General features: G+C 34.2%; 1 protein-coding gene across 1 annotated transcript in view; it reads left to right on the forward strand.

Moving 5' to 3' along the window:
* LOC309627947 (UDP-glucuronosyltransferase 2A2-like) overlaps positions 1-9,068 on the forward strand; it is a 57,316-nt gene that overhangs the window by 12,655 nt on the left and 35,593 nt on the right. Inside the window, 2 exon segments of the mRNA XM_082390355.1 lie at positions 8,684-8,958; positions 8,960-9,068. Of these exon segments, the coding sequence (XP_082246481.1) occupies positions 8,684-8,958; positions 8,960-9,068 (384 nt within the window).

The raw sequence follows: 9,068 nt of genomic DNA on the forward strand, positions 1-9,068 counted from the left end.
GCAATCTCAAAATCACATGTTTTATTGTATTTTGCTTGTAAGTTAATGCTGGTAATAAAACCACACTATTTTCCCGTCTTAAGATATTAGATTAATCTTTCTTAACAATTTGTTCATGGGAATGTAATGAAGATTTCTAGAAAGGTTCTTACCCTCTGATTTTGATAATCTCATGTTTCTAATCAAATTACACTCTTCTGACTTAGAATGGCTACTTAAACTTTGTTTTACTAAAACACAATATTCTTATTGATGTCCAGGGACTTGAGCACTCATATTCAAAAGGTCAGGTAAAAAATAAAAGTACTGACATGACAGAGTAATTTATTTTTTTGCAAGACTTTGTACATGTGAATTGATAAATGAGGATGATGAATGGAACTGACTTGTAAAAATAACTTATTTCCAATTTGTAATTTGAATTTACCTTTTAATTTAGCTTGACTGCTCTAATCAAAGTCATTTCAACAAATCCATATCTACTCAGTTCTCAAATTGTCACACCTGAGTAAATAAATAGAGGACAACTTTCTTTCTATAAGATTATTTTTCTGCAGTGGTATGCTATAAGAACCTCAGAGTGAGTCTATCTCTGTTAATTGCTATGAATTGGATATTATCATGTGAAAATTACTTCTTTTATTTCAGGTAACAGGTATTTGGTTGAAACTCATGGATATCATTATAGTAAGAGCAGGCAATATTTGTTGATAAGTGCTTCACATGTAATATATACCTTAATCCTTGCCATGAACTTGTGAAGAAAAATCTACTATCACAAATGAGAATATTGAGGCTTAGAAATAGTGAACATGTTAAAATCAAATCATATAGCTACTAGGTTGAGAGAATTTTCAAACAAGTCTTTCTGACACCAAAGCATCGAGAACAATTTTTCTCTCCTTTAAAATCTTCAGGTACAAATTCATCAATTATTCAGAATATTTTAGGTTTAAACTTTCTTGGGTACTTTTCTTCTTCCTTTCTATGTATTCAGTTTTTACAGTCTACTATTTTATTTCTCACCTATTTAATTTGCCGAATTGAGTTTAATTGGGCCTTGTTATCACTAGGCACCTTGTTATTCCTTTAGGCATAGCAATTCTGTTGCCTGGGGTAATTTGCCTGAGGATAGCTTTCTGGTCTTAAGAGAGCTTCACTTTAACTGAAAGTTAGAAATGGCTTCTGCAGATTTCAAATATATTTGTCTAAAGTTGATCCAGGTAAATTTTATTTTTGTTTATATTAACAACAAAAAAGCTGCCACCAAAATTGGGGAAACATTTAGGGAAATGATAATGTAGCATTTTAATGCCAGTAAAAATATTTATAATCCATAAATATTACCTCTTGCTACCAACAGTTTTACCCTGTGGCTACTATAAAAACAAAGAGTTTTTTTGTGAGTAACATTTACATATTAGATTTATATAAATATACAATGTATTTTTACATATGAATAATCTCTAAAAACGAATGCCATCTATAATAACAATAGACAATCATGCAAATATATTAAGTTCAATAGGAAAAACAGCAGACCTTCATAAAAGAAAAAATCTTGACCGTAGTATTCAGATCTTTACATGAACGAGTTACTCACTAAGCACAGGTAATTAATGTAAAATAAAGTGCTAGAAATGAGACATATTTGAGTGTTAGTATCTGCACAGTGCTTGATTTCCAGTTGTCATTTTAAAGGAGAAAAAAATATATTGGAATACACTCTTCTTTTCCCTGAAGAGTAATACATTTTGGTTTGGAACGTTCTTTTTCTTTCTTTTATTCTCTTCCTGTTTTTCCTTTGCTTCCCTCTCTCCTTCCTTCCTTTCTTCTTCTATTTCAAAATTTAAGTTAATCTTGATTGGTTAGAATTTTTCAAATCACCACTGGTAGCATTCCCTTTTACACAATCACCCATCAGCTGGATGATAGCCATAGGCGGCATGACAACCAAGATGGAACTTGCTGTGGGACATGCACAGTTCCCAGGAAGAGCTTTCACTCTTTTTTGCTCCCACTCAATGAAAGGGAATGAAGGTTATAATCTTTATAGGTATAATCTTGAGCTTTATATCTGTGTATTTCTTAAATCATTTTTGAACTTTGCAACTGAATATATTGTTAGTGATAGATCATTGGTGATGTGCCTGGAGACTGAGCATGACTGACACTTGTGGAGGAAATTGCAAGTGTTTGGGAACATCTGCACTAAAGCTCAGGTGTCCCAGGGGGCTATTGTCTGAGGAGTGGAAGAGAGGAGGTGGGTCTAAGTGATGAGATCTAGGTGATCTGATCTGGTTAAACTGATCATTTTAAAGTCAGATTCTCTCCCTACAATATCAAATATAGCTAGCATTTATTGAGTACAAATGCTATTCTGAATAATTTACATGCATTGCTTCATTCAGTCCTCATAACTACAGAAAATATGCACTGTCATTCTCCCCTATTTTGTAATGGTGCTGAGTAACTTGCCTGGGGTTACAATCAAGGAAGTGGTGAAGGATTTAATGCCAGACCAAGGGCTAAAAAGAAAGCTTTAGACAATACTCAGTTTATACAGGGTAAAACAAAGGGGCAAAAAGAAAGCTCACCTAAATTTAAAATTTCAAATTAGATTTCTGTGCATTAATTTTGTATCTGGCTACTTTACCAAATTCATCGATTAGCTCTAGTAGTTTTCTGGTAGAATTAATGCACAGAAATCTCTTGCATTCCTATACACTAATGATGCAAAATATGAAAGAGAAATTAAGGAAACACTCCCATTTACCATTGCAACAAAAAGAACAAAATACCTAGGAATAAACCTACCTAAGGAGACAAAACACCTGTATGCAGAAAATTATAAGACACTGATGAAATTAAAGATGATACAAACAGATGGAGAGATATACCATGTTCTTGAATTGGAAGAATCAACATTGTGAAAATGACTATACTACTCAAAGCAATCTACAGATTCAATACAGTCTCTATCAAACTACCAATGGCACTTTTCACTAGAGCTAGAACAAAAAATTTCACAATTTGTATGGAAACACAAAAGACCTCGAATAGCCAAAGCAATATTGAGAAAGAAAAACAGAGCTGGAGGAATCAGGCTCCCTGACTTCAGACTATACTACAAAGCTACAGTAATCAAGACAGTATGGTACTGGCCAAAAAACAGAAATATAAATCAATGGAACAGGATAGAAAGCCCAGAGATAAACCCATGCACATATGCTCACCTTATCTTTGATAAAAGAGGCAAGAATATACAATGGAGAAAAGAGAGCCTCTTCAATAAGTGGCGCTGGGAAAACTGGACAGCTACATGCAAAAGAATGAAATTAGAGCACTCCCTAACACCATACACAAAAATAAACTCAAAATGGATTAAAGACCTAAACATAAGGTCAGACACTATAAAACTCTTAGAGGAAAACATAGGCAGAACACTCTATGACATAAATCACAGAAAGATCCTTTTTGACCCACCTCCTAGAGAAATGGAAATAAAAATAAACAAATGGGACCTAATGAAACTTAAAAGCTTTTGCACAGCAAAGGAAACCATAAACAAGACCAAAAGACAACCCTCAGAATGGGAGAAAATATTTGCAAACGAAGCAACTGACAAAGGGTTAATCTCAAAATTTACAAGCAGCTTATGCAGCTCAATATCAAAAAAACAAAGAGCCCAATCCAAAAATGGGCAGAAGACCTGAATAGACATTTCTCCAAAGAAGATATACAGATTGCCAGCAAACACATGAAAGGATGCTCAACATCACTAATCATTAGAGAAATTCAAATCCAAACTACAATGAGGTATCACCTCACACTGGTCATGGCCATCATCAAAAAATCTACAAACAATAAATTTTGGAAAGGGTGTGGAGAAAAGGGAACCCTCTTGCACTGTTGGTGGGAATGTGAATTGATACCACCACTATGGAGAACAGTATGGAGGTTCCTTAAAAAATTAAAAATAGAACTACCATATGACCCATCAATCCCACTACTGGGCATATACCCTGAGAAAACCATAATTCAAAAAGAGTCATGTACCACAATGTTCATTGAAGCTCTATTTACAATAGCCAGGACATGGAAGCAATCTAAGTGTCCATCGACAGATGAATGGATAAAGAAGATGTGGCACATATATACAATGGACTATTACTCAGCCATAAAAAGAAACAAAACTGTGTTATTTCTAGTGAGATGGATGGACATAGAGTCTGTCTACAGAGTGAAGTAAGTCAGAAAGATAAAAACAAATACTGTATGCTAACACATATATATGGAATCTAAAAAAATTAAAAATGGTTCTGAAGAACCTAGGGGAAAGACAGGAATAAAGAGCAGACATAGAGAATGGACTTGAGAACACAGGGAGGGGGAAGGGTAAGCTGGGACAAAGTGAGAGAGTGGCATGGACATATATACACTACCAAATGTAAAATAGATAGCTAGTGGGAAGCAGCTGCATAGCACAGGGAGATCAGTTTGGTGCTTTGTGTCCACCTAGAGGGGTGGGATAGGGAGGGTGGGAGGGAGATGCAAGAGGGACGAGATATGGGGATATATGTATATGTATAGCTGATTCACTTTGTTATACAGCAGAAACTAACACACCATTGTAAAGCAATTATACTCCAATAAAGATGTTAACAAAAAAGAAACAATCCATCATATTAAAAATGTATAAATGAAGAAAATAAAAAATAAAAATAAATAAAATTTCAAATGAATTAACTAAATGACAATCAAGGAACTCAAACAAAATTGAAGTACTAATGTAAGGCTAAAACTTTAAAGTTACTGAAGAGTTGATTACTCAGGTTCCTAAAACAGTGTGAAGACTGATTTGTAGGCTTTTGTGGCCTCTGGAGCCACCTCCAAATCTGAGTGACAACGAGAAATGATCAGCACAATTAAATCCTAGCATCCAGGGCAATGTACAGAAAGAGGAAAGCTTCAAGCCAGGGCATGTGTTTGGGGAAAAAATTTGTAAGAAAAACTCCTGTACAAAAGTGTTGTTTTAAACATTCTCAATTCAAACTAATAGCATTATACATTTTAAGATACTTTAAGTCTAATTTAGTTTTATACAGATGACTAACATTCTCCAACAAGTGTTATATACAAAACCTCATTAAATCTTATTCTGAGAAATGTATGTCTGTTTTATTCCCCTTTGGAGTCCTCTCTTTCAAAATAGAGAATGAAAAGGAGCAATTGATTCTGAAGGGGAACAAAATCTTCCACCCCAAAATGTGTCTCTTTGGCTTGAGGATTATCTGGAGCTGATTGCTTTTAAGAGACAAAGACTCAGGAAGTCTTTCTTTTTACCGTCCCTTTAACTGCTTAAAAGAATTTAGATAAGAGGCCCTGTCCAGGAAGTGCCCTCTCACCAGAGAAATCTACAGAGAACAATGGCTACTGTGGTAGGAAAACTCAGCAGGGCCTGGAGAGCAAAGTCCAATCTGCGTCCCATTGTCTCTATGGCACAGCAAACATTTGTTTACCAAATATTTGTTTTTCCATCTATATGTGAATTGCCTTCCTCCACTCTAAAGCCCCAAACCCTTACCCCCTTCTCCTTCCCTCAGGTGGCATATAGGCCTCAGTTGCCTAACTTGTTCTTGGTCCTCATAGTCTTGAGGAGATCCCGCATGTCACTAAATTTGGTTTTTCTCCTGTTCATCTGTGTCACGTCGATTTAATTTTTAGATGAGCCAAAAGAACCTAGAAAAGGTAGAGGGAAAGTTTTTTTCCTCTCCAACAATTCAAAGTACAAGAACAATATCGTAATTGGTGCAAATTTTCTATGACTATTTTTCACTCATGGTACTTATGTATTGTTTCACAGGCATATGTTTTTAAAATTATTTTCTGAGCTCTTTAGTTATGTTTAAGATGTCACTATCAAATATTCACCATTGTGAAATGTAATGTTTTCTAATTTTTACTGTTATAAAATATATCTCAACTATTCAATTTAAAAAGTAGATTACAGAAGAAGGAACATTGGACTGGGAACCAGAATACTAATGCATTTCCAGCATTGTGACTTTCAGATTATTTAAACCTCTGTTGATCTATTTTCTTACATACAAAATGATGGAGATGGGCAAACTGGACTTATGTTGGCTATAGAATGACAATCCCACAGGCTATTACTGAAACCGTATCCAGAACAGCTATAGTGAACTCATAAAGCAAACAAATATGTGGTCGATTTAAATTACAGAACTTCATTTTTTCATGAAATTATGCATATTTAGCGTATTATTTTTTCACTGATGGAAATTTAAATCTAAGCTTATACTGCATATGTCCCCAAACATAATTTATTTTTTAATCTCGTCATCATTTTTGAATTTGTAAATTATGAAGCATTTCAGGTATACAGGAAACCAGAGAATAAATGGAACAGACACCTACACTGATGGCAATGAGATTAAACACTTTAACATCCAAGAATAATTTGAAAACAAAAATAATATATATATATCAGCTACTAATTAATTCTATCATCTCCTATTGTCTTTATTAAATTATATAATTTTGTTATTGTCCCGAAGAGACCACTTAACAGTGGAAAGTTAACTCCTTGAACTCTTGAATTTTTGTTTAAATTCAGGGTAATTTAGGGCTGCCTACCTGCATTTGATTCTTGGTATATTTTGATAAGCTTTTAAATGTTATCATAGCAGTTGCTAGTGAGTAATGTCTAATTAATTATTATATTATACTTACAAGGACGTCAATAATTGAATAAATCTCAGTATTTTATAAATAAACTTTCAGTTATCCTTTAAAGGTTGTTGTTTTTGGTCTCCTTTTTATAAGAAGGTCATGACAGCAACAGATTTCTTTATGAAGCTATTTTAAATTCTCTTCACTAGGCCATTTTAATGGCCATCAAGATTAGTCATACTCTTCTCCTGCTGTTTTGTTTCAAAATCTAATTAATTTTAAAATTACTGCCCCTATAACCAAATTGAGGCTAGCTCTTGAAAGGACACAAATACAATCATTCTAAAAACATCACTTCTCTCTCCCCTCTTTCCCTTTCTCTGCCTTCCTGGTCCTTTTGTTCCTTAAGGTGACACAATGACACAATTCAAGGGCAAAAGATCATAAAGAGAAAACCCAGCACTTAATTTCCAATCTCAGTTCCTGGTTTCTATCCTTTTAATCACTTTATTTGTTCTTATTTTCTCTTTTTAATGGCAGCCTTTAAAGATTTTAACTTTTAAAATAGCACCAGTATACAGTTGCCCTTGTTCAGTTTGGCATTCACTAAGAACCTCAACTAACAGATATCATTACATCCATGTCTAGCCAGTAATTCTGTAGCTAACCCACTGATTTACTGGTCAATCTTTAGACAAATTTATTAAACTGCTAACATTACTAAACTCTTGCTCTGAACCAAGCAGTCTGCAAAGCAGCTTTGCAGATATTATTGCTAATTTACAATGTAATATAACAAATTAGCATCATCTCTCATTTACACATGAGAAAACTAAGGCTGAGAGGGTCTAGATAATTCATCAGGGTCACAAATCTTGTTAAGGGTCAGTTTTTGAATCCGGGGCTGTTGAACTCTAGAGTTCACCTAATTTAAGCTACTAAACAGCTCTGAGTAAAAAGCGTATGGTTTCTTAGGGTGCTGGTCGCTATCTCCTTGATTGTGTATAAAAATATCATAGGGAAGAAAATAAAAATTTCCCTGCAACAAGGAGACAGTGATCAATTTGCTTTATCAGAGAAGAAAACTGTCCTCTATCAAATGTGTAGTAATTTACTCTATTACCCAATTAATCTAAAAGTTCTTGAAGTGTTTGAGCAAACCTCCTCTAAGGGAAGCTTGTTTTTAATATTTTCCTAAATATGAGCCATGGGGAAATGATAATAATGCTGGTCACTGGGCATTGCCAAAGTTCCTGAAACTTAACAAAGATGAGACATGACATTGTAAAAAGCCAGAAATGAGTGAAATAGTGTTATGATTATCGTCCCAATTGTACTACTCTGTCAAATATGCTTCTGGATATTCCGAATTGCTTCTGCAATTCAACATTAGTTTCATTATCCATGAAATGGAGTAAATCACGTCTGCTAAGCAAGATTATGAAAAGTATTGAGTTAGACAATGCATGTAGAAATGCCTTATAATAGAGATAGCCAGCTTGAAAGTTCTGCAAGTGTTGGCAAAGTGACTTTAGCAGTGAGAAGTATTATTTTTCATTTAACCTAATTTGGGGAAAGATATACTAATTTGAAGGCACATTTTATAAATTATGGTTATTTTCACAGAGAACACAGATATCAGGCTTATAACCTGCCTGCTTCTTTTTCTTTAAAATAGGGCCAGATTTCATTTCTTTTGTTGGACTAATCATATTAATATATTCAAGAATTTGAGTTATATTGTTTTCCTTTTAATCTATAGATCAATTGACTTATGAATGAGTGTAGCGATCGCATTAGATATTATTTTGTTTGAAAAAATAATCTACCTAAATATACTTTGAAAGTTTCTTTTCGTCTTAAAAGATCTGTAGTAGGATGGTTTCCATAATGGATATCACGCCAAAGAAATTTTCCCATCTTCTGATTTTTAATTTGACTCTGATTGAAATTGTTCTAAGTGGGAATGTGCTAATTTAGCCAACAGATGATAGCCATTGGTTAAACATTAAGATCATTTTAGAAGAGTTGAATCAAAGAAATCACAATGTGACTGTACAGGCTTCATCAGCGACTCTATTCGTCAACTCCATTGATGATTCTCTTGTGAATTTTGAGGTGATATCTGTTTCCTACAAGAAAAGCAACATCGACTCCTTAACTGAACATCTGATAATGCTGTGGATAGATCACAGACCAACTCCTCTCACACTCTGGACTGTCCACAAAGAACTAGGAAAACTCCTACATACTTTTTTTTTGAATTAATATACAAATCTGTGATGGAGTATTAAAGAACCCCAAGTTAATGGCAAGACTTCGGAAAGGAGGCTTTGATGTGCTGCTAGCCGACCCAGTAACAATCTGTGGAG

This window comes from Balaenoptera borealis (assembly GCF_965194805.1).
Source record: "Balaenoptera borealis genome assembly, chromosome: 4".
NCBI classification, from domain to species: Eukaryota; Metazoa; Chordata; class Mammalia; order Artiodactyla; family Balaenopteridae; genus Balaenoptera; species Balaenoptera borealis.